Here is a 26,683-nt window from a genome sequence, read left to right on the forward strand (position 1 = left end):
AACTGGGTATAAGAAGCATCAAATTTTGTGTGCAAGAGAAGATTTGGTCATGTGATGCATATAGATGAAGACAGCTGTGTAAAGAAGTGCTGAGCTCTAATTGTGGTGGGAACCTGTGGATAGAGTTGACCCAGGAAGATGTGGGGTGAAGGGGTGAGAAAGGATCATCAGATTCTGTGCCTCTCTGAGGAAATGACAACAAACTGGATAAAATCACTGTTTTCCATGCATACAGGCTTAACCATCACAGGTGCTGGTGCCACATAAAATGTACTTGTGCTGGTGTTGAGTAAATGCATGTAAAAAGCACCCAGCAAACTCTGTTAAGTGGTTGGCATTTGGAAGGGCATCCAGCCATAGAAACCATGCCACAACAGACAATTGGAGTCTGGACATCTTCCTGGCTAGTCAGCTCCATGTCAAACTGTCCAACCCATGCCAGCATGGAAAGCGGACATTAAATGATGATGAGGGTATGTTCTGACTCTTTATGCTCTCAAATAACCACATCTAACCCACACTTGGCTCTCTTCTTCTCATTCTTTCATTCTCTCACACTCTCTTATTCATACACCCACCCTACATGCATGTATACTAACTGAAATTCTGGGCATTGCTTGGAGTAAGGACTTGGGGAATTTGTCAAGTTTCATAGGGATGAATTTGTGCCTGCAGTAACTGTTTTCTATCTCAAAGAAGTAGGTTTTGGATTCAATGCCCCTTATAACTTGTGTGTGTCTTTCAGAATTTTTAGGGTATTTTTGGGCTTTGTGTCATAGGTAATATTTTGCAGATACCCCCCCCCCCTTTTTTTTTTTGTTTTCAAAATTTGGACTTTTTTTCCTGTGTTCTTCACCATCTCCACTGGGGAGGATACAATGAATCACAATATTTTCATTCTTGAATTGTTTCCTTAGTAATTTTTTTCTTTTTCAGAATTGTTTTAAACACAGGAACTTATGATTCTAAAAGAAAATAAGGTTAATGTTTTGGGTCAGGAATTATGGATTAGTATTTTAGGGTCAGGTTAAGGATCAAGAGTTTAGTATTAAATGAAAAAAAAAACAGTATGTAAAACATTTCATTTGTGAATTTTTTCTTTTAATGCTTTTGCAGAATTAAAATCTGTTTAAAACAAATTCAAAGAAACATTCTAAAAAATAAGCAGTCATGTGAGTATTTAGTCAGATACTCTGCCTATTGTTTGTCCAGAAACTTTATTTTAATTCAAGTAAATTACATTGTGACATGGAGTCAAGTCGTCATGTCTTGGGCCTGAAATGACATGCTGCCGGTAAGCATTGTGGATCTATTGAATAACCCATAAAATAATTATAAGTTAGTCATGGAAATGGGAGCAGAGTGAAAGGTAGATAATGATCACATGAAAACTGCAGTATTTTAGTCATTATTGGAACCCTGAACCTCTGTGTCTGCATCTTCAGGCGCTGAGGAAAGGGAAAATGGGTTTGCTGGGCAACAGAGCAATGACATAAGGACTGAATATGGGAGTACCTTCTCAGTACCACAGTATATAGCAAGGAGTAAGATTTGTGTTTGAACATGTCCATCCTCAGTCATGAGAATGCACAGATCTATTTATTGGGAGCTGAAAACTGTTGCAACTGTTACTCTTAGTTCCTCTTTTTTGATCTTTTGAAAATGTGAAACTTGGAATAAGAATTAATGAAGTTTTCAGTTTACAGCAAACATAAACCTGTACTTTATGCATCGAGTACTGTCTTCCCCTTCTTGTTTGCATAACTTTTTGTATCAAAGCACACATTGTTGTAATCTCTATTATAATACTCATTATTCTTCACAAGATAAACTCTTAGTTGTTAGATTTTTTTCTAAGACTGGTTTCTTTGAAAATTAGGTGTATCAAACATTTCTCTAGTTTTAAAATATTAAAAACTCAATTATTTTTGATATTGGATTTTCTAATTGACCCATTTTACATCTGTAAACGAAGCTTTTAAAAATAAGTTTAATGAAAAGTGCCTTCAAGCATATACATATAGAATATTTTATTAATTTACATATAAAATGTAATTACTAAAATATTTTAGTAGTGTAGCAATGAACAGATTTGTCTAATTATTTGTACATTATAAGGAAATGTAAGATGAGTCTGCTCATATATGCTACTTTTGATTAAAAAATGTCAAGTATTATTCTAGCTGCGAAATCTCCAATTTACTTCCTGTAAATAAAAATTGCCATGTTGTTTGAAAATTTAATTTATATATGTTTCAACTTACTAATTCAGAAAAACCTTTCACTTTTAATGAAGACTTTGTGTAATTATTTTTTTTATTGGTTTGAAAGCAGTTTATTATACACAACTGATTGAACAAAAAAATTTTTGTAAGAATATTTAAAATCAATGACATAGGTTATTAATTTTTATAAGTTTGACTTTGACAATATTTTCTGTTGCACCTGATTTTTTTAATCACATGATTATTTTGTCATGGGTTATAAATATTTTTGGGTTTAGTTGTGTTATATATGAAGTTGATATATCTGTATAGTTACTAGCTTAAAAACCGAGCTGTTGTTGTTGATAAATATTTTTCACTTTTGCAGGTTTTAACCTGAAAGGATTTCCTATGTTAGTTGAACCCTCAGTTTCTAAACGAAGGCAAGATTATTATTATTTTTTTTTATTTGTTAAACAAATCATATTTATTTTGTCTTATTTACTTATAAGATTTCATTTGTCTATAAAACTTGCTTGGTATCAAACTGAGGAAAATTATAAAAATACAGTGTTTTCTGTTCAAAACTGTTGGGAAACTTTATTGCTTTAAAATTATATATAGAATTTCTCTTTCCATTAAATTTTCCAAACCAGTTTTGAAGTGAAAAACTTTTGGTCAGCCAGATTAAAACATAGGAAGAATTTTTACATCAGCCCAAGGTTTGAAGTTTTGTGTGGAGGGAACAATATTTGACTGATACTTGTTCTGTTGACTCTGGAAAGATGAAACGCTCATCAACGTTGACAGAATTTCAAGAGGGCTGTAATTAAATGCCACTAAGTACTTTGTTGAATACTAATGATTTTACCAATCTGTTGTTCTGATAGTAACTATTTGTAACTGGATCAAGACCAGAAATTTTTGTGACCTGAACAGTTAAATTGTTAGTTTTAGACTGGTATTTGTTTTTTCAAACATTCCCACTCATTTCACTGAAACAACAAAAGATAAAACCTCAGGGATTTAAATTCTAAAGGAATGTAGTGATGGTTGTTTGGTGCTTCTATGATTTCTGTTGCCATCTTGCAAAGTTACTTGGTGACCCTGCCAGTGCAGATGCCTCATAAAAAGCACCATGTCCATGCTGTAAAGTGGTTGGCATTTGGAAGGGCATCCAGCTGTAAAAAAACTATGCTAAAACTGACCTCACCGGTGCTGGTGCCACATAAAAAGCACTCGGCCCACTCTGCAGGGTGACTGGTGTTAGGAAGGGCATCCAGCTGTAAAAACCATGCCAAAATAGACACTAAGCATGATGCCAGCTCCTGTCAAACTGTCCAATCTATGCCAGCATGGAAGGAGGACATTAAATGATAATGATGGTCACAATAAGGTAACAACAGATTGACATGGAATTAAAAAGGCTGCTACTTCAGTGTGCTGGGTGCTTTTTATGTGGTATCAGCCCAAGTGAGATCACCAAGTAACTCGCAAGATGACTCAACTGTAGTGGATGTGGCTTTGAGGGAGGTGGCTTTATGCCAAGTGATGAGTTGTTAAAACATGAGATAAAGGGTATGGAGGACTGCATAGGGTGAGTGGGTTTGTAAGTTTGCAAGAAAGGAGAATGGCAGATATATCAAGGGGGTGGGTTGGAAATGCAATGAGTGGTCAATCAGTTGGATGGGAAGGTGGAGGACATAGTGGATCAGGGAGGTAACAGGTGGCAGCACAGATGTGAAGTGTGTGAGGGATGGGTGCAAAAGATACACTGTGTCAGGGATGAAGTCTGGAGGTATATAAGTGGATGAAGAGAGGTTTGGGGGACGGTAGGTGTCATTGGCAAAATGAAGTGGGGTACAATGAAAGGGGCATTTAGTGGAAAATAAGGTGGTAGGAGGATGATATTTAGACAAAGGAAGTAGTTCCATGGACAGTGAGAAGTAAGGGGATGAAATACATGCATTTCACTCTCATAGCTACTATAGTGCCATAGTGTCACACTCCGAAGAGTGATGAAGGGGTGGGTTGTTAGGAACAGATTGGGTGCAGGGGCATAGACATAAACAAAATGCTTTTAAGGCCTCATTTTTGCTTAGATGGTTAGTCCTTCTTGAGCACAGCAGATCACTAATGTCAGTTCTTTGTCATTTCTTCCTTTAGGTTTAACATCTGGAAGTTATTCTTTCCTACTTTATATATATATATATGTATATACTCTTTATATATATATATATATATATATATATATATATATATATATATATATACATACATACACTCTTCCACAGAGTACACAACTTTTGTGATTACTGTAAATCATAATTAGAAACTTGTATTTTATTAAGTTTTCTCCTGGAGTTAAAATGGCTTTTTTGAAATACTCATGTACATTGAAAATAATAGCTTGATTTTAACCATTGCACTCTAAAGCTAAAAAATAATAGCTAATAAAGTTATAAATAATAAATATTGGGTTGAACATATTTTTCAATAAAAAAGACAAAGGCTGTCCAACACAAAAGCATTGGACATGACTTAGCAGTCTAATCATGCATTAACACTTAGCATGGCTTTGAGTATTAAAGCATTCTTGGAGGGGACTGTGGAGAGGATTCTCTTTATCACAGATAAACTGGCTGGGGATTTTTTGTTATTGCTTTAACTCAAGTAAGCCTTGTTAAGTAGACCCATGACAAAAAGTGTTCTGCATGTGACCATCCTTTTTTTTTTCTTTTTTTTTTTGCAACTACGTTAACCAGCATATCTTTTTAAGATAAATGTGGTCAGAGGGGTTTGGTTGCTATTCTAGCTGGTGAAGAGACGCTATGGAGCTATTCATTGAGTTGTCTTTAACAAGTACCATCTCATAGGCATTATCTATAGCATGTTCTTGTGAAAGGCATGAACATCACTGTATCAATTCTCTCTTCTACATAACTGACACCTACCCATTATATAGTTCGTAATGGAGGTAGGTAGACCAGTTTTGTAACTTGTGTGTTTAAGTTATTTTAATTATTATTGAACAGTTAGTCTATTTTGTTTTCTTTGATTCGGCTGGACCTGTAAATTCAAATATTTACAAGTTGGTGTAACTGTTTCTCTTAATTCTTCAACAGTGAAGTGAGAATGATACTTGGGACTATGTATAGCTTAAATAATGCTTAATCTGGTAACCACTCACTTACCATACATGTGTAAATCACTGATATTTCAAACTTGTAAAATACCCAATGTTGTTTTCAAAGTTTTCATTTTACATTTAAAATCCATAGTAACAATCTCGGCCAAAAATATTTAACATACTTTGCTACTGCCAAGCCTGTTACATAATGAAAATATTTTCTCATCCTTAAGACAATCTTAGCTGAAATTTTATAATCCTGGAAAAGAAAAAAAATTGTATATTACTTTTTGCTTTTAATTTTAGCAAAGGTTTAGTTTGACTAATTCTGCTGTTAATACAGTGAATAGCGCTTAAAGTATCCACCATAAAATTTAAATGTTTCAGGGACCTTGCAAATGCTTGTTTATGACACAACAAAAAAGATAAGATGGTTTGTACCACTTTTTTGGGGAATCAAGTGTGTTGTGAATTGCAAATTGTCTGAAAAGGGTTCTATTCAAGTTTGACTCTGAGGGAACATATTGACAATGAATATGTTCATCATAGTTTTCAAATTATATCAAAATTACATTTGTATTTCATTAGATCTCCATGAGTTAATTTTATCCATTACATTGTAATCATATGGATATTCACCTTTTACCTCATTTTGTTTACTCTTTTTAATTTTTTGTTAGATAATTCTGCTCAGCTTTGAACAGAAGTAACTGATTGGAGCATTCCATTTGTAATTCTTGTGGTGGATATATCCTCTTAAGATATAAGTTTTAACTATTCAAAGATAACAGAAAGTTAGTTATACAGAGCCAGTTCAGTGACTATGTAGAAGTTAATTTCACTACTAGTTTGTCCATATATATATAATATATAGTTCATGACATAATGTCTTATTTCCTTGTCATTTTAATATATATATGAAAACACCTAATTTGTATTATTGTATGTATTTGTGTATGTCATGGTGGTAGAGAACTAGTCGCTCTGTTTAAAGGTTATATTTAGACTTTCAACCTTTGATCCATTCACAAGTCACATGTTGCTTTTTGTAAATATTGATTGCAATTTGGCTGCATTTAAATAGAATATAAAGAAACCAAACTATCCATTTGAAATAATCTCTGTCATTACCTCTACAATGTAACAAATTCACAGAACTTTAGATATTGCAGCATTGTGTTTCTATGATCTTGGCCTGCAACAAACAGATTAGCTGTTTTTCAGTCACCTTTTCTATTTGACTGACAATTTAGGCTGCATCTAAAAAAGTATCGAGACTACAGTCAGTCACGAGAAACTTGCACTTACAAATTTATGTGATGACATAGCAGCACTGGTATGGTTGTTTTATAGCAGAATTGAATTCAGTTTCAGCAGTAGTTACTGTTTTTGCATGTGATGTCATCTGTGTATGTTTAACATCAATATTCTTAATGACAACCCATCTCACATAATCATTTGTGTGTGTGTGTATGTTAGTACATGCTGTGAATTTCAAGCTCAGATCACGGTTTGGTAGATAAGTCATCATATGCCATTTTTTGTGCCCACTTTTTAAGTAAAAACTTTTTTTTTTACAAGTTTTGTTTGCCCTGAGGAGGACTAGGTTTCAGTTGTTTGTCATAGATACAAAGTTACCTGTTAACTGTTCTTTTTAACTTATTCTGCTGAACTACCACCACCACTGCTATTGTCAGTGCTAAATATAGTAAACCTATTCTGCCTCCCACATGAGTTGCTATAACTGCTGCCTCAAGATGCTTGTAGGAATGTAGCAATTGCAACTTACTACTAATATTACATATATTCTTATGGATAAACCTGCAATTTTGTTCTTTTTCTTTGGTAACTCAGTATGTGTGTGTGTGTGTGTTTGTATGTGTGTTTCATATATATATATATATATATATATATATATATATATATATATATATATATAAGAGAGAGAGAATGGTTGATCATAAAAATATTTTCATTACTTCAAAATTGACAAAAATATTACCTATAGTATTAATAGTTTCACTTTAAAAAAAATAATCATATTAGACTTATTTAAAAATATTTAGAATGAATAACCTAAATCTTTGTTTTTCATATTTAAAAAGTATTCCATGTTTACATCCAAACATCGTTTCCCATTACGCTTCAATTGCTATAAGTTAAAATTGTTAAAATTCTGCTTAAAAAAGACATTTGAAATGTAAAAGATTTGACAAAATAAATATTGTAATCTACAAATTTAAAAAAATATATTTTGAAATTATTCTCTGTACATATACTTCTTTTCCTTTGTTTTTTATGTAGTCGGCGCACAAATAAGGTCCAGATTAGAAATGTTCCTCAACATGTAACCAAAGAAGAATTTGACCATTTTTTATCTTCTTTAGAGCAAGTTCAAAGACTTGATCACGGTAATTCTTCTGTTACTTTTAGTTTCTACTTTAATCCTTTTGATACCAGCTTGCCTCTGACCATTTATCTAAATTCCAAGTTAATAATGAAGTTACAAAAACTTTCAAAATTCTTGATTACTTGAAAATTTGAAACATAGTGTTGTATCATTAGAGAAACAGGGGTCACAGAAGGATTAACGTGAGGATTAAACATCTTAAAATGAGAAATTTATATCATAAAACAAGGACAGTTTCAGACAGGTTGGTATCAAAAGTTTTAAACATTCAATTTATATAAATTTATATAATTCTTAGAATTAGTTTGTTTGAAAGCAATTATTTTCTTATTCTTTGCTTTTTTTAAAATTATACACAGTTTTATGTAATTAAGATGTAATTTATATCGGGCTGAGTAAAAAGTAAGCAACGTTTTGAAACATGAAATTCATCACAATATATTTCAACAATGCGTAAATTTTATTCATCAAAGTAGTACGTACTTTTTTTTTTACAATCAACACATTTTTGCCAACAAGTTACAAGTTTGTTTATTCTGGTAAAATAAAAATCTGGAGTTGATGAACTTTGAATGCACTTTCAGCATTGGTTTGATTTTTGAACTCCTACTCTTGCAGGGAACCCATCAAGGTGCTTGAAAAAGTAGTAGTCGGTAGGAGAAAGGTCTGGAGAATAAGCTAGATGGAGAAGAACTTCATTACCAAGTTCCCTCAACTTCTGGAATGTCATTAGTGAAATGTGTGGTCAAGCATAGTCATGAAGTATGATTGGCCCTCTTCTGTTGACCAGTCTGGGACGGAGGAGTAGCAGTTTTTTGTTGATTTTGGCAATTTCATGGCAATATGTTTCTGCAGTAATGGCTTTTTGGGGTTTTAAGTGATAGTGGGTGAGTTAAGCAGTACATCACCAAACAGTCACCCTAACCTTTTTGAAGAGCTTGGGTTTCGGGAAGGTTTTTGGTGCTTCATTTTGGTCCAGTCACTGCGAAGAGCGTTTTTTTCATTATTGTACGGAATCTACTTTTCATTACAAGTTACAATACAGTTGAGAAATGGATTGATCTGGTTATAGAGAAGCAATGAGCAAATTTCATATCTGTGCATTTTCTGATTGCATGCAGTTTTCTGGCTAACTTGAAGTTCTTTTGCCAGTTCGTGAGTGCTTTTACATGGATCATTCTCAGTGACGGTCTTTAATTGACCGTCATTGATGACAGATGGGCGTCCACTAGGCTCATAATTTTCGAGGCTTAGGTTTCCACTGCGAAATCATTTAAACCATTCTCGAGTTGACCACTCACTGGTCATTTCCTCACCAAACGTTTTGTTGATATCACCAGCAGTTTCAGCTGCTTTACGTTCTTTTTTGAAGTTGAATATCAAAATTGCTTGAATACTTTGACAGTTCCATTTTAGATTATTGTAACAACAGTGAAAAATAACAAGTGTTAATTTATTGATGCATTTGGGCTGGTCTATGTCTGTTTTATCAGACAATTGCAAAAAATATTTTTAAAATTCAAAAATCCGGTACAAATTCTTCATGATTCAAAATGTTGCTTACTTTTAACACAACTTGATACAATGTTTTATTTTGCAGAATTTTTATATTACATTGTTACAAAATGATCTCAATTGTTGGACTTACTACCTTTTTAAATTTTTAGTTAGTAATGGTGTTGTGTATGTAACTTACAACAATCCAGATCAAGCTCAGCAGTAAGTTATCTTTTAAATATTATTAAGCTACATTTCTTTTACACTTTTTCACATGATTACAAACTTATGCATCACAGCATCTATTTTCCATGCTGACATAGCTCTAACTTTAGTGTTATTGTTTGTGATGATTTCACAGTAATAAGCTGAAATATCTCATTGCTCTGTTTATTTTACATTTAGATAAAATAAATAATCAAACATTTAAGGATTGTATCCAGCAGTATTTGAAAAACCTTAACTTGAGGGTTATCAGTTAATTGATGTTTGTGCCCTTTTAAAAAGACATCAATAATTCAAAACAACTAAAATAGTTACCAGAAATCAAAACAGTTAAAGACTCAAAGAATCAGAGATTATGTCTCTGGCGTCCACTTTCTACTCAATCATTCCTATATCAATTTTTGTTTCTTTCGTTTAGATTTTTAATTAGAAAAGGGGCAACTCTCATGATTAGTGAGATTGATGTTCAGCTCCAACACCTGTGGGCAGTAAGGGAATGGTGAGATCTGGGCTTCAATACTTGCAGCAATGAACTTGACTAAATTCACTCAAGGACCTGGTGGTGCTAGTGATATTAAAACCAAGCAGTTTAATAGGGCCACCACCACTCTGTACAAACAAAATGACTGAGTAGATACTGGACTACTGAGTTCAAATCTGCTGTTTTACATAAATATTTAAACAATTCCTGTCAGCCTGATAGTACAGGGTGGTGTCATATCTAGTGTCTGGGAGCAGAATCCTCATCAGCTGCTGCAAACACAAGCGATTTTTCTACACAGAAGCAACCGCAGAGATATTGAACTGATTGGTTAATCAATTACAAAAACAATTTTAGCACAATTGACCAGGAAGAGAATTGGCTTTGATGTGTTGAGATTTGTAACAGGCTGGCATAGCAACTGCTGCCTTCTGTTTGTTGATTTAGAGGAGGATTCTGACAGGGCTTCATGCTCTGATGTTAGGAGTAGATGACTGGTGGAGAGAATGTAGCAAACCATGTCCAGAGATGCTATCAACAAAGTGAGCAACCTGTGTTGCTGCTTGTGTAGGGAGTGTGGTGTGATGTATAATAGTAGCAAGGTATGGGGGTATAGTTTGTAGAAGTGCAAAAGTGGGGGAGAAATAAAGCAAGTATGCTCTACTGGATGTGTAATGTTAATGTGCATGCATGGATGGTGAGGCACAGTGGAGTGGACATAAAATAAAAGAAAAATTAACATGAAATTATGATGGAAGACTTTGAAATCATTTTAGAGAAAGTTTATATCCTACAATGAAGGTTGATCTTAAACAGGTTGGTATCAATAGGGTATTAGGTTGAACTACCATTGTTGAAAGTAACACATTTCTTGAAAAATTTAACTCAAAAACAAAATAAAATCTGATTATTTGAGATCTGAGAAAGGTTTTTGAAACTAAGACTATTATTTTTCTTAATATTTTAAAAAGTTAAATATTTTAAAGTATTAAAGTTAATCAGTGTATATTGTAAATCTAATGAAACATCTACTTAATTCTTCTGTGTATTTCCTCAAAAACATGTAATTTCATAATTGTTTTTTATTTGTAATACAGTTTGAGTATTTTTTTATTTGTATTTATTAATTTGTTATGAGTTTCTTTTTTTTCCTCCCCATTTTTAGAGTTATTTCACAATTAAATGGTTATGATTTCCAAGGCTCAATTTTAAAGGTAAGGAATTATAAAAATTCAAAATTTGTTCTGCCTAAACATTTGTATCTGCAAATATAACTGTAAAAGATAATTGAAATTCGTGATGTCTGAAGAGGCATTGCTTATGTCCTGTAAATTATCAGATGATTTGTGAGGTGAGCTTCAAAACCTCAAAACATGATGGGACAGAATGACATATATATTAAAGATGGCAAGAACTAAGAGGATATTTCCAAACTGGAATAGTTTATGGCCGATAAATTTTAGTAATAGTGACTATAGAGTTTCCTAATTGTGTTAATCATGCAACTGGTAAATTATAGATGAAGACAAAGCTCACATATTGATCTATTGAAAAGTACAAGGGACCTTTTGCTTTTATGTTGATATTAAAATGAAATTGGACAGTAAAATTTAAAAAAACAATTGATGCCTAACCTACTCCATTTCTTTTTTTTTTTTTTAATGAGTTTCCCATTTGTACAGGAAATAATCTTCAAATTTTGATATGGTGAAGCAAGTAGAGTATGTTCTCAGATACACAATATATATTGAAGCTGGACTTTAATATGTATAGTGTATCATAATTTTATTATGATTCATTGAAATTACTCTTGCTTCATCATCATTTAATGTCCTTTTCTCCATGCTATCATGGGTTGGATGATTTGACAAGAACGGACAAACCAAAGGGCTCTGCCAGTTTTACGTCTGCTTTGGCATGTTTTCTACGGCTGGATGTCCTTTCTATCACCAACCACTTAAGAGTGCTCTGGGTGCATTTTTACATGGTACTAGCATCAGTGAGACAGCCAAGTACTTGGTATAACTGAGTATAGACTGGAGAAACTATGATAGAGGGAGAGGAGCAGGTGTCTTGCTGAAGAGGTGAACACATGGTTTGGCCACCTGGAAAGTGAAAGGAGAGAGAGAGATGCTTGCTTTAAATAATCCTCCCTTCATTCCAATATTTGGAAATAGTAAGATTTTTCTAGTGTAAGCTTTGTGTATACTGCATAATGCTTAACGTATATTTTTAGTGATTTCTGTTTGGAATATAAAAGCCTAAAATTATGGGAGAGAGCATAGAAGTCCATAGGTTCATAATAATTATTCACTAAGTTAATTGTAATAAAAAAATTGTTTGACTTAAATATGATCAATTATGTTTTAGGCTGATTTTGCAAGCAGCAGAGCAAGAAATAACCAGTCTAATTCTAATAACGGCTCAGGGATGGTGTGTGGTCAAGATTTACCTCTTAGGTAAGAAAAATTTACCATTTAATGTTCATGGATTGGATGCATTTACAGTATGGTTCATTCTATATAGCACTGTTTCCACTGTGAAGTTCAATTGTCTAATTAGATACCCTCGTCTCAAGCTTAACTTAGCTTTCTTGTATTTGTGTAGCCACCCATGTTAATTCAGAGTACATTTTTGCTAAACATTTACATTATTTACATAACTATATTATTGTATTCATGACTTGCATCTATCACTGTTTTTCATACATCATCACTAGCATTATTTGCACTAAGCCACTTTCTAGATTCATCCTAAAGACTTATTTTGCTGTAATGAAAGCAAGAATATATAGAACAGCTTGTGTTCTTCTGTATCATTTTCACTGCTCTTAGAACTAATTCTGTTTGAGTAACGGTTAATTGTCAATTACTTCTAGTAATTCTTTTAAGCAGGTTAAATAGAACATTTCATGTGATATTCTTAAAGTGGCCAACAGAATTTTACGGGGCAGGGATACATGCTCTCATTTGAAGATGGAACATTGCTATTGAGAAAAACTGACTATGTTGAGAAGTGGGGATGTGATCCACAGAGAACCAGTTCAAGATTCAAAACTCAGCTGGAAAAAATCATGGCTACTGTCTTTAGGGATGCTCAAGGTGTCATTCTGGTCGATTTCTTGCCAAAAAGAAAAACAATAAACTCATAATAAGCTTCCTTTTGATGTATGATACATGTTCCTGTCTTAGTAATTATAACTGTCCTAAACAAAATGGCATTACTTTTTGACTCACCCTCATACATGTCAGTGTATAAAATACAACCATGCATGTAAATAAAGAGGGAGAAGCTTTTGAAATTCTGGTTTTTCTTTTTTTAGAAAAAACAGACTTTGACAGTTTCATCATCGTTTAATGTCTGTTTTCCATGCTGGCATGGGTTGGACGGCTTGGCTGAGGACTGGTGAGTCAGAGGCTGCGCCAGGCTCAATCTGATCTGGCAAAGTTTCTACAGCTGCTTGCCCTTCTTAGCACCAACCACTCTGAAAGTAGTTTAACTTTGAAAATTTAATAAGAATGTTTGCACAATAAATTAAATGTTTTGAAATTAATAATTCTTCTCATTGTTTAGAGTTCTAGTTGGTAGAGAATATGTCGGTGCTATCATTGGCAAACAAGGTCAAACTATAAAACAGATTACATCTCAGAGCAATGCTCGGTAAGTAAAATATTTTTTTCTCAATTTGTATTATTATTATTATTATATATATTTTTGATTTATTTCCTAGATTTTCTAATTAGGTATACAATCCTCATCGTTTAACATCTGCTTTCGATGCTGGCATGGGTGGGATGGTTTGGCAGAAGCCTGCACCAGACTTCTATGACTGTTTTGGCAGGATTTTTACATCTGGATGTCCTTCCTAACACCAATCACCCAACAGTAGACTTAGTGCTTTTTACATGACACAAGTACAGGTGAGGTCAGTTTTGGCAAGATTTTTACAGCTGGATGCCTTTCCAAGCGCCAACCACTTCACAGTGTGGACTGGATGCTTTATATGTGGCACCAGCACTGACAGGGTTACCAAGTAACTTGCGAGACAAAAATCTTTTGAGAGGGGAGATGGGCATTGGAGGAGGTGATCTTGTGTCAGTTGATGAAAGGTTATAATGAGGCAGAAACAGGCGTCTTGCTGTACAAGAGGTACAAGGTTACCCAGCTGGGGACGGGGACGGGTGAGAGATCAGGAATGAAGATGGAAACAGGTGTGCTGCCACAAATGATACACTGTTACCCCACCTGAGAGAAGTGGAGGCGAGAGTGGGGGGCAGCAGGATAGAGATGGTGGCAAAGTGCCAGGCATACTCACAAGGGATGGGGATCAGAATATAAATGGGGTGGCTGAGTAAAGGCAGAGAGTGATAGAGATGATGGCAAGTGCCAGGGAATATCCTTGAGGTTTGAAGGTCCTAATATAAGTGACAGGATATTGCCCAAGGAGAAGTGTGATTAGAGAGTGCAGAGAGGAAGTGAGTGGTGAAAACCTGGGTATATAGTGGGTAGGGCTACCAGGTAGTAGTGATACAGATAAATATGGTCGTGGGGACAGGATTGGAGAGTGAGAAGTAGGCATAGTGTATGAAGGAGGAAATGTGAGGAAGAGAAGAGCTGTATATTGGTTTGTTGGGATAGGATGTGTGAAAAGTTTTCTTGTTACATGTGGCTGGAACACACGTCAGGGCATACCAGGCAGCAATGATACAGTGTGAAGAGGACAGGATTAAGGAGTGGGAGGTAAGCATAGTGCATAAAGTGGAAATGTAAGGTAGAGATGTAGTTTGGTTTGATGTGGTAGGATGTGTGAGAAGTTTTCTCGTTAAGTGTGGGTGGGACACACAGCGCTTCTAGAACTCAGTTTCGCTGATGTGGGCAGGTCTTCTCAAGAACCTCATATCGCCAGACATCTTGGTCCATTGTCATTTCCTTCATGAGGCCCAACATCCTGAGATCAGTCCTTACCACTTCATCCCACGTCTTCCTGGGTCTCCTTCTTCAGCAGGTACCGTCCACTTTCAGTGATGGGCACTTCTTTATGCAGCTGTCCTCATTCATACACATCACATGTCCAAACCAGCATAGTCTTGCATACTACATTTGATTTCTCTTATGCCCATCTTTTCTCTTAATACATGTGCACTGATGTTGCACATTCGACGGAGCATACTACCTTAATTTCTCTCCAGTCTATGCATGTCTTCTGCATTCAGAGCCCATGTCTTACTACCATTGGGTATAGCCATTCGTACACAAGCATCATATAATCCTACCTTTCACTCTGAGAGAGAGTTCTTTCATTTCCAACAAGGTTGTAGCTTCACTTCCACCCTATTCTTATTTAAGAAACAATATTTTCAGAGCATCCTCCACCATTGCTTTTTTGGTCACCTAGGTAACAGAAACTATCTACAACTTCAAGAGAGCCTCTTGAGCATTTGAGAAAATCTAATTCCTGTGTGCTGTTAGTGCTTATTGTTCCTGCACATTTGCCACATAAAAAGACTACTTTATCTGTTAATCTACCTGTGATTCCACTGTACCTCCTATGTGTCCAATAGCTTACGCTGGGTGCAGCAAATGGAATTTCTTCCAACTCCTATTCTACATATTGAATACTTGACAGGAAGAGTTTTTTCTTACTAACAACAACTTTGGTCTTTGCTGGGTTAACTTTAAACAACTTGTGTGGCAAAGGACTATTTATTACAGTCAGTTAGAAACTTATTCTTCAGGTTAACCCTAACCCTACTGTTGTCTCTGTAAAGACTTTACTGCTCCACAAAACATCATCATCATCATCGTTTAGCGTCTGTTTTCCATGCTAACATGGGTTGGACGGTTCAACTGGGGTTTGTGAAGCCAGAAGGCTTCATCAGGCCCAGTCGGATCTGGCAGTGTTTCTACGGCTGGATACCCTTCCTAACGCCAACCACTCCGTGAGTGTAGTGGGTGCTTTTTACGTGCCACCCGCACAGGTGCCAGACAAATTAAAAAAAAAATTTTGTAATCCTCCATGGTATTTTGGTTGTCAGTATATATTTCAATTTGTGATGTATTAGAAACCAATTTATTTTAATGGAATGACACGACTAAATCAAAGAAGTAGGGTCACTGCGCGATCTGTTTCATTAATTGGCTTATTTGGGATTAAATGACATGCTTTATAGAATGTTAATCTGATGATAAGCTAAGTTTATAATTTGATTTCAGTTTACATCTACTCCCTAGTTTCTGACACTGTGTTTTATATTATTCCAGAATAGATGTACATCGGCCTCCTGATAATTCTGCTTCAGAGACGGTGAGTTTGGTTTTATTTTTAAACTTTTTCAGTACACCAACAGCTTAAAGAAAAATGGTTTTGTTCAATTCACAAAAACATTACAGAATATGTATATGATTAGATGAGTTAGTAATTTGCCATCAGTGATATCATTATCAGTTTGTATGAAGTCTTTTTGCAATGTAACTTGTTGAGGACTGAAACCTTATTTAACAATGCAACAGCCATCAATAAATTACTTTAAATTCCAGTTATTCTTACATTTACAATTCTCATTTACAGCCATCACATAAGACAACAATGCACGTACACTTTTTATATATCCATATCATTTAACGTCTATATTCCTTGCTGGCATGGGTTGGATGGTTTGACTGGATCTGGCAAAGCCAGAGGACTCTATCAAGCTCTACTGACTGCTTTGACATTGGTTCCTACAGCTGAATGCCCTTCCTAAATTCCAAGCACTTTACAGCAGCAGTGGGGTCACAAGACCCCTCAACTGAGTGGAGGGGGTGTAGTATTGAAGGGGTGGCTTTGTTCCACGTGATGGGAAGTTAACATATGAATAGTGGGAGGAAAATGGGTGTTGGGGAGGTAGATAGACGAAAGAGGTGGAGAGAAGTGATGGAGGAGGTTTCACCCAAGGTGTGTATGTAATGAAGTGGACTGGGGATTGTGAAAGAGTGGGGGGTGGACACAAGTGGAGGTGGTGTGAGGAAGGTGGTATGTGGTGGTGGTTGTAGGGAGGTTTGTCAGGTCATAATGGACATACTTTTATGGCTTGTCTACCAAATTCTAGTAGAAGACACTTGCCCAAGGTGCTGTGCAGTGAGACTGAACCCAAGACTACATTAAGAAGTTTAAGCACACTGCCAATCGTGCACCTGTATGTATGTGCATTTGTGTGTATGTGTGTGTGATGATGATGTATATATTTAGAGAGAAAGATTGGTGCAGGTATATTAAATGAATTATATGAATTTCAATGTTGAAACCTGCAACAAAAACAGCAATTTTACACATTTTAATAGAATATTTTCTTATCCTTTTCCCCATTTTCTCTGCTTACTACATCAACATATCTTACATCTTTAATGTTGCAATCACCATTTAAAGTTTGTATTCATTTTCTTTTTCCAAGTTGGTAACAATCAAAGGCAGCTCGAGCAGTTGCACCACAGCATGCAGGGAATTAATGAAAGTTATACTGCAAGAAGCAACTTCGTTAAATCGGTTTGTTTCATTTAAATAATTAAACTTTCGTTACTGGTTTTATGTAAATTCATCCATTAACATATTTGGTGTGGGTGACATGCTTTTTCTTTTTTCAAAAATATAACCCTTGTGCTATATGTGAAGATACATATAGCCCGTTATGTGATTATATTTGTCTTAGAGAAATGCTTTTCTCGAGCTGTTGGCTACTTTAGACTACTAGTAATTCTATGTTCTAAAGAGAAAGAACCTGTAAATGGTTGCCAGCCTGCTGGAAATATCAACTAAATCTTTCAAATCTCCTGCTAACATGTAGGATGACTTTGGTCTTGATTCATTGTCTGGAAATAAGACTGGATGATCATGACTGGAATGCCTTTGATCACATAGGGCTGATATGGGGCTAAAAGATGGGGTTTATTTTTCCTTCTATCTTTTAACCTATAAATTTTAACGAACATTATTAATTTCGTAACTACAGAGAAAGCATTTAAATTCTTTATTTTAAATTGTTAAATGCAGGAAACCTCTTTTCTTGAATATTTCCTATAGAAATTGTTTCATTTTATATGGTAATGTTTTATTAAAACTTTTATATTTTCTATAAATTTGAATCCTTAAATTTTTGTCTCCACTAAAACTAAAAGTACTTTCAATATGATATTGTGGTTATGATTTGTTTGTTCAATGTAGAGAAGAGGTGGGGTTAATATGTGAAATGCTGGAGAAAGGGTGTCATGGTATCAAAACAGTTTCTCTTAATTATAATATCATTTTGACAAAATCTTTCAGAATGGATGAGCTAGTAAGTTGAGCTGTTAAATTTTTATGATATAGCAGTTTATTTAAAGTACTTGAGAATTTTGGAAAAATTCTCCCTTCTGCAGAAAAATTTTTTAAATCTCTGTTAAGTATTTCATATTGGGTCCCATTTATTCTTGCAGATAGTGCTTCAACACTGGAATGTAGCATCAATATTCAAGCTAGCAATTTCACAATTTGTTCAAATTTCAGTTGGTCCATAGGGACATAAACTATGCATGACATTGTATGCTTTCATTCTCCTACGTGAATGAAATTCTCATACTTTTTGTATTGTCTTTGAAGTTTGAAATACGCTACACATTTTACTACACACAATTGGCAGTATATTATAATGAACATTTTATATCTGAAAAGTACTGCATCTAACTTTACCAGACCTGTGCATTATATGTGGTTGCCCTTCTTTACCACAGGTTGAACCATTCATTTTAATAATTGCTACTTTAAATCGTCTGAGAGGAATTAATTTTATGTATAATTGGAAAATGTTTGCAAATTTTAGTTTAGCTGGTCTCCTTGCTTGGTACATTTCATTCCACCCTCACACTTTCTTACACTTTCATATTTCATTGAAACAATTGCTTTGTATTTTTTCAGAACACACTCATTACGAATATTATGTCCAAATAGTCTTTGTGGTCGTATGATTGGTAAGCATGGTAGTGTCATTAAAAGTATCATGCAAGACTCAAATTCTCACATTACGGTATCCAGGTATTGTGCTCCTTTTCTCTTTAGCCTTTATTTCCTCTCTCTGCAACTTTATTTCCACTTAATATTTTTTTACATTATAGTAAACGCCCCCCTCTTTCCAGACCATCAGATTATATGATTATCTACTTTGATATTAGTTTCATACTTTTAGTTTCTTACAGCTGTAAGTTTACACACACATTAAAAAAAAATTTTTTTTGCCTGTTACTCTTTCCTTGATTTACCTTGATGTTAATTTACAGTTATTAATATAAGTAGAACATTGAATGAAAGACTGGCTTAAAAAATTTTAATATTTATAAATATTTGAATTTTTAAAGTCCATAAAAATGGATTCTGAAAAGAAAGTGTTTCTTTTAAAGCAGTTTCTTTCTCTAATATAAAGATTAAGGAAATGTTTATTTGTTTGATTCTATTTTGCTAACATTGTTTATTTGTTTGATTCTATTTTGCTAACATTGTTTATTACTTTCCTCCCATTTAGTATCAATGATGCAAATGTGAATAATCATTTCATTGACCGTGTAATTACAATAAGTGCTTCACCGGATGCTATGTCCAAAGCTGAAAAGATGATATCAGAAAGGATGAGAAAATTTTATGCTCAAGATTCTCAACAAATGGCTGTGAGTTCTGTCTCTCTGTTTTCTGCCTATTGTATTTAGGGTGTACTTATGGCATACTGTCGACCTTAGGGTATGAATTGTCTGGCTGAGGGTCCAACTCCTCGTCACAATTATGTGGTTAGTTGTACGTGTGTGTTACATTTGCACGAGTGAAAATGGTTGAGCTCCAAGCAATGGCATAGTTGTCGTTTTCCTGTTGGCTTATTTGGCACTTTTGACAAGTGGCATAGGAGTACCTTTACTTGAAAAACAGGTGAGGGTTAATGTCAGGAAGAGTGTCCAGCTATGAAACGATGCATAATAAAAAAAAATATATATTTATCTAATCCATGTTAGCACAGAAGAATGGATGTAAAAACAAATACGGATAGAAATACTGTTTTATTTAGATAGGTTAAACATAAACTGGAGAATGTTATTCATTACATCTTCCAGTTTCAAAGAGGCTGCAAGTATATTTGAGGGGAGATAACTTGCATTATTAATTTCAATTTAGCAATGTAGTTATCCTCCCTAGAACTTTGTATAGCAATTAAGTCAAATCATCTGCTAATAAATAGTTCTTTAATCTACTGGAACACTATGATAGCTGAAACTATATTTTGAAATGAAATACTTTAATAAATGGCTTACTTGGTCAGTATACTGGGTAGTATTCAGATTTTGCTCAGTTTTGATATTTTGCTATCATATTCTGCCAACTTAATGTCTGTGGAACTTCTAGTTAATCCTTTGATTGATTACATTCATTCGCTGTGTATATATTAATATCACTATACAACTCTCTTCTACTATTGTGTGGTTTCTTAAACATTTTTTAAAAATAAAAAAAAAACTCTACTTCTGACAGTCCAAAGTTTCTAGTGTAAAAAATATTGCTTTAAATTGTTTCATAAGCTTCTTATTAAGGTTTTGAATTTTGTGTACAAATATTCTCAAATGTATAAGAATGTTATTGACATCTCAATTTAGAAAATGCTAGTACATGGTGATAATTAGGCTTCTGTACTTCAAACATCACAGCGAGGAACACTGTCGGTAACATTTTATAACATCATTGAATTCATAGTAAGCCACTTCTAAAGGAAGTAAATTAAAGTTTAGTCTTACTGTTCTCAAACTGCGTAAGAGCTGCGTGATTGTCAGGGCACATTCTTTATGCTTCATAACATGTTATAATTATTTTAACAGTAAAAATAATTACCTCATTAGTGATTCACAAGAGTTTGACAATAATTAATTATTTTGAATTTTTACTTTTATATTTTAGTGTCTGCTTGAATTGATTGAAATGTGGATATAGTTTTTTTTTTTTAAAAGATTTTATTAAATCAAACTTTTGTTTCTAGTATCAGCCCCCAATGACTCTTGGATTACCTGCATTTGCTATGATGCCTGGAATAAACAGTTTCCCCACTTTAAGGCCTCCATATCCTCCTTATGTGGTAAGCTGCTTTTTTCATATTTTTTATTCTCGTTTCAGTCATTGGACTGCAGCCATGCTGGGGTTTATTATTATTCTTAATAGGTTACAACATGGTTTTTTTTTTTTCTATTGATTAAAAGCTTTATCAATTACATACAGTTGTATCATGTGGAATAGTTGTCCTAATCTAGACTGGGTTGCTAGATTAAATGTAATTGATGGGATTGTAGAAATTTATCCATCGAGAGAAGTAGATTCCATAGCCTTATGGAATCTTTTTCAGACTAGTACTGGTGATATTTGGATAAGTTATAAAGAGAGAGAGCGAGTGATTGATTGAGATTTGGATAGTTGGATGGCTGAAATGATAAAAGCTAGATACTGTATGTGACATTGTTTAGTTTCACCTTTCTACAACCTGAGCTCAAGTTCCAAGCAGGTTAGCTTACCTTTTCATCTTCCCATGGTCAATGAATACTAGACATATACTCTGGTTGATTCCATGTACTAATGGAGGATTATTTTTCTTTTCATTTCAGCAAGGAAATAATTGGTATCCTGGTTTCTGTGGTCTTCTTCCTAATCCACAACCTCCACAGCAACATCAAGAAGAAGTGACCTACCTCTATATACCTAAAAAGGCTGTTGGTTCTATTATTGGAAGTAAAGGCATCAACATTCAGACAATCAAAAGAGATTCAAGTGCTCGAATCAAAGTGAGTTGATAGTTTTTTTGGTGGGGTTTTTTACCCCCTTTTAATTTTTAATAAATTTCTTTGATTTGAGTTTAATAAAAACTCTTGTCATTTTGTTTAGATATTACCAAATAATAAAGGTGAAGGTGATGAAAAAAAAGGTTCCTCTTCAAATATGGATGAAAGGAAAGCTATAATTGTTGGTGATTTAGATGCTCAATGGAAAGTAAGTCAAATCTGAATTAGTTTGATATTTTCTGATTTAATATTGCAATGAATTAGAGCCCATACATTTTGGCATTGTTGCTGCCCACTTTTATATGACTTAGGTTTTCAGTTTGAACTAAACAATTTCATTAACTGTTCACAACTCAAGAAGAATTTAACGCTAATTTCATTGAGATTTCTATATCATCACCATCATAATGTAATGTGTGTTCCATACTGGCGTGGGCTGGACAATTTGACTGGAACTGGCAAGTTAGAGGCCTCTGTCAAGCTCTATTGTCTGTTTTGGCATGGATTCTATGGCTTTATATATATATAATAGGAATATAACAAATTCAGCAAAATGTTGAATTTTAGACTAAATATTTGTGGTAATTAAGCGAATTAGTCAGATATTTAAAATGATTTAGAATGTCTAGTAAGTTGGCTCCAGAGAATTGTACTCTTAATTTCCAACTTGAGAAGAATTTAACTTAAGTTGTGAATATTATGTCTGATTATAAAACATTACTACCAGACGTTGTCTACCAGGTGAACATTTTAAACTGCTCTCTACTCACGTGTCATTAATTTGATGTAAAGTAGATTAATTATAGAGGAGTAACTATGTTAATCCATGAAAGTGTGCAATGGTGCTCAAATATATCAATGCCAACTGGGTTCTTGGTAAGTGTTGTAACAATTGCAATAGAATAGGGATAATGTATTTCATGTTTGCAAGAATAGTTGAATTAAATGCTGTTAAACCTGGCTGATTGGTTAAGGGATTTGAGTTTGTTGTAGGAGCTGCTAGGGGCTGATGGTGAAGTAGGGTTTTTTTACCTTCAATTTATAGATAGGAACAATGATTTAGATTGTTGACATTCATTAGTTTGTTTTAGGTGGATTATGAAAGTTTAGAAATTCAGCAACAGAAATTGTTAAAGATTAATTTTGTTTTGTAGGCTCAGTTTTATCTTTTTGAGAAAGTTAAAGACGATGGAGCTTTTGGTAAAGAAGAAGTGAAGTTGCGTTCTGAAATAATGGTTCCTCGCAGCATTATTGGCAGAATTATTGGCCGTGGTGGACAGAATGTAAGCAGATTGTTTGTATTTGTGTTGTGTGTGTTTTAATACAGTATAGACAGGTGTAATGGTTGGTTTTTCCTTATTGTAAATATTTTATCTTTCAGCTTCAAGAATTGAGAAGAGTTAGTCGTGCCATTGTGAAATTGCCTGATGACTTCACTGAAGATGATGTCCCTGTTACAATCATTGGAAATTTTTATTCTCTTCAGTCTGCCCAGCGACGAATCAGAGATCTCATGGTATCGGCTCTTCACAATGCAGGCCCTCCACAAATACAACACCAACAACAGCAACCACCATTGATGCCACTTCCCCAACCTCCCGTTTCCTATCATCAAAACAGGACAGTTAAAACCAGTAGGGAACAAGAAGTCAACTAATTGTACATAATTAACATCTCCCAACCCTGATCTGTTGTTAATCAAGTTATCAGGTTCTGATGACATGCCAAAGATGTCAATCTATTCATTTTTAAGGATGTAAGTTGTGTAGATAAAACTTTTAATTTAACTTTCTAGGACTAACACTGACTGGATTTCTTATTACATGAAGTAAATAGGTAAAACTTTTGGTTTCTTTTTATCCTCTTTCATTTTTATATAATTTCTTGTGTTTCTTTAACTTCATGTAATTATCTACTTCAAGATTTTACTTCTGTTTGAGAGACAGACACAAAAGTAGTTTCTGTCAAATCGGGTTGTATAAAGAAAGGTGGGGGTGGGGACAAAATGATGGACAGTTACTATTGTTTGTATCTCTATCAGTTTCACTGAAAGCAGTAATAATCTGTGTGTAAAGTAGGCAGTTGAGGTTGGTTGTTGTTGCTGTAATTATTGATGAGGACTGTCCACTATTCTCTATTGATAGCTGATAGTTGTTCAATACAGTGGGTAGGAGCTGTTAGCCTCTGTCCATTTTGGACATTTTGACTTTTCCTTTTTTTTTTAAATGAAGCATCAAAAGGACACACAACTAATTGTTGAAACTCTACAAACTGGTTTATTTTTATTTATTTATTCTTATATGTCTATGATAATCATGAGCTATTTTGTTGGAAGTGGAGTCATTTTGAAATATAGGTATTCAGTTGAACAAATTTTAACCTGAGACCATTGTTGAATGTTGAACCTTGTCCGGCTCCTTTTTTTCTAAGGAAGTACAAAGTTTATTTTTGATACTTGTTGAGGTGCTTTAGAATTTTTAGATGATCTACATCTGACCACCACCAAACATAATTGTTTGTGTTTGGGCTAAAACAGCTCTGTGTAACTTTTTTTTTTTGTTATAAAATAATAAAAAAAAAATAATAAAAATGAAAAAAATTACTAAAATTTATATTTCAGGTGATTCTTTTTTTTTTTTTTTTTCTCCTTGCCAACCCCCCACAAACAATTTGAACAACTTGTCAATGATATTAGAATGGAAACTATTTTTGTTCTTTAACTCTGCAACTAATGTTCACAGTTTATGACATGTAACCTTAGTAGCTCTGAGATTTTCAGAGTTTCACTGATACATTTTATTCTTGTATTTATTGAATTAGCAAAGGATTTCTGAAACTGTAAAATCAAATACTTTTCTTTTCACCACACACACTTTTTGTTATTTTACTTGACTCAATTTAGAAATGTTTTGCTTTTCTTTTCTTAACTTTTTTGAAGAAAAGAAATTTCTTGGTTTATTAACTTAACGTTAGCATGTGTTCACTGTTTGCAATCAATTTTAGACTTAGCACTTAATTTAGGAAATAGAGTAATATTGCCTTTAATTATGTGCCTTTGTTAGATATTTTTTTCTGATATCTCTTTCAAACTCTAAAAAAAAAGTAAAAAAAATTAAAAAAAAGGATAACTCTAGGCAAAAACCAGCAATGTTTTACATATAATTTGGAATTTTTTGCTCTAATTTCTTAAGATTTTGATTTTGATAGTGCTGGATTTTGGCACATTTAGTGTGTGTGTGTTGCTTATAACCACTGAGGCTTCAGATAGTATGTTCAGTTTTATTCTCTTAGATTTATTTTTGCACTTTTTATGAGTTGTAATAATAACCTTCTTACCAATCCATTTACAATCTAAAGCCTTTTATATTTCTTATTGGTGGTGACAAAATGAAGGTTGTAACAACCTGTTCATTTTTGAGCTACATAATTAGAGAAATGTGATATTTTTTAGATGGAACTATATTCAGATTTTCAATTGAACAACAATCTTCTTGACTGAACACTCTAGTTGTTAAGTTCCCACCTATCCCAGAATTTGCAAGATGAGCTGCAAACTCATTACATATTTCATGTGTACTCTCTGTCAGTGTACTTTCAATGCATTCAACCTAGACACCACACACTGCTTGTTCTAAATTTTATTTCATCAATTATAATTCTTTCTGAATATTGTAATTAAGTGCAGTAATTGCAAATATGCATTTCAAATATTTAGTGAAAGTTTGATTGATCAGAATCTTAAGATATAATAACAGTATGTGCTATTTTGAGACTGGAATATCCCTGTGGGGAAAGATTAAAATAAAAAATGCTATCTGCTTTAATACTATGTCTGGGTAATTGTCTTGACTATTAGCAGTTTATTACACTGAAGGAAGGAAGGAAGGACAAGTTAGTGGGTTTTCAGTTAAGTCAATCTGTTTCCCTTTCATCACTGGTTTGCCTGCATAACTTTCTTTCCTGTTGTTAGTTTATGAGTGAATGAGTGAGAATATGCATGTCTATGTAATGTAAGATCTTTTAAGCCAAAGACAAACACCATCTGAAAGAAATGAATTTTGTAAAGAAAAAGGCTCTTTTTTTTTCTTTTTTTTTTTTTTTACTTCTCTAGCAAAGAAATAAATTATTATTCAATCTCACGATGAGGTGGTTTTTTTCTTTTTAGTTCATTTGCCTTTTTGTTTCCTTTTTTTTTGTTTTTTTTTCAAATGCTCCTCTTGCAGTTCCAATCACACACACACACACAGGCTACCTAAGAAAATAGTTGTGGAAATGTATGTTTACAATGAATATTGTGGATATTCTCTGTAATCAACCTTCAATTTAAAAGATTTTCTTTAATGCTTCATAAATATATCCGGTTCTGTTAACAAAATTTTTAACTGTCCAAATTGTCTAATACTTAAAACACAAGGGACTGGATGTCAAGCACCTATATATGCAGGGGTGTGAATGACAATTGCTCTAGTGTGGCTTATTCATATTGAATGAACTGGGATGATGATACTGGAATTGATGCTTAGATTCTGTCATGTTATTTTGATACTAGTACCCTGGTATCCAGTGCCCTGCTCCTTCACAGTCCACTGGATGGAATGAGTAAGGAAGATTTCAAAAATAGTGGGTAGAGGAGTAACAATTTGAAATATTAGTTTTCATACAAGAAAAATCTGCTTCACTTTGAAAGGATGATGGTAGGCTAAATTTCGTTATAATATTGGTTTCAAATTTTGGCACAAGATCAGCAATTTTAAGAAGAAAGTGAGCAAGTTGATTACCTTGACCCCAGTGCTTAACTGGTATTTTATTGACCCCCAAAAGGAGGAAAGGCAAAGTTGACCTTAGTGGAATTTGACTATAAAGATGGATGAGATGCTACCAAGCATTATGCCCAGTCTGCTAACAATTTCTGCCAGCTTGCTGCCTTA

General features: G+C 33.9%; 1 protein-coding gene across 1 annotated transcript in view; it reads left to right on the forward strand.

Annotated features, from left to right (window-relative positions):
* Positions 1 to 25,895, forward strand: part of LOC115216364 (insulin-like growth factor 2 mRNA-binding protein 1) — a 50,447-nt gene extending 24,552 nt beyond the window's left edge. Inside the window, exons 2-16 of the mRNA XM_029785630.2 lie at positions 2,593 to 2,647; positions 7,639 to 7,745; positions 9,412 to 9,463; positions 11,113 to 11,161; positions 12,318 to 12,406; positions 13,521 to 13,607; positions 16,209 to 16,251; positions 17,378 to 17,469; positions 18,874 to 18,990; positions 19,475 to 19,616; positions 20,966 to 21,061; positions 21,582 to 21,758; positions 21,859 to 21,963; positions 22,910 to 23,038; positions 23,137 to 25,895. Coding sequence (XP_029641490.1) covers positions 2,593 to 2,647; positions 7,639 to 7,745; positions 9,412 to 9,463; positions 11,113 to 11,161; positions 12,318 to 12,406; positions 13,521 to 13,607; positions 16,209 to 16,251; positions 17,378 to 17,469; positions 18,874 to 18,990; positions 19,475 to 19,616; positions 20,966 to 21,061; positions 21,582 to 21,758; positions 21,859 to 21,963; positions 22,910 to 23,038; positions 23,137 to 23,412 — 1,616 coding nt within the window. The 3' untranslated portion in view covers positions 23,413 to 25,895. The remainder of the gene's footprint in view (positions 1 to 2,592; positions 2,648 to 7,638; positions 7,746 to 9,411; positions 9,464 to 11,112; positions 11,162 to 12,317; positions 12,407 to 13,520; positions 13,608 to 16,208; positions 16,252 to 17,377; positions 17,470 to 18,873; positions 18,991 to 19,474; positions 19,617 to 20,965; positions 21,062 to 21,581; positions 21,759 to 21,858; positions 21,964 to 22,909; positions 23,039 to 23,136) is intronic.
* The last annotated feature ends 788 nt before the right edge of the window (positions 25,896 to 26,683 follow it).

Source organism: Octopus sinensis, linkage group LG10, assembly GCF_006345805.1.
Source record: "Octopus sinensis linkage group LG10, ASM634580v1, whole genome shotgun sequence".
NCBI classification, from domain to species: Eukaryota; Metazoa; Mollusca; class Cephalopoda; order Octopoda; family Octopodidae; genus Octopus; species Octopus sinensis.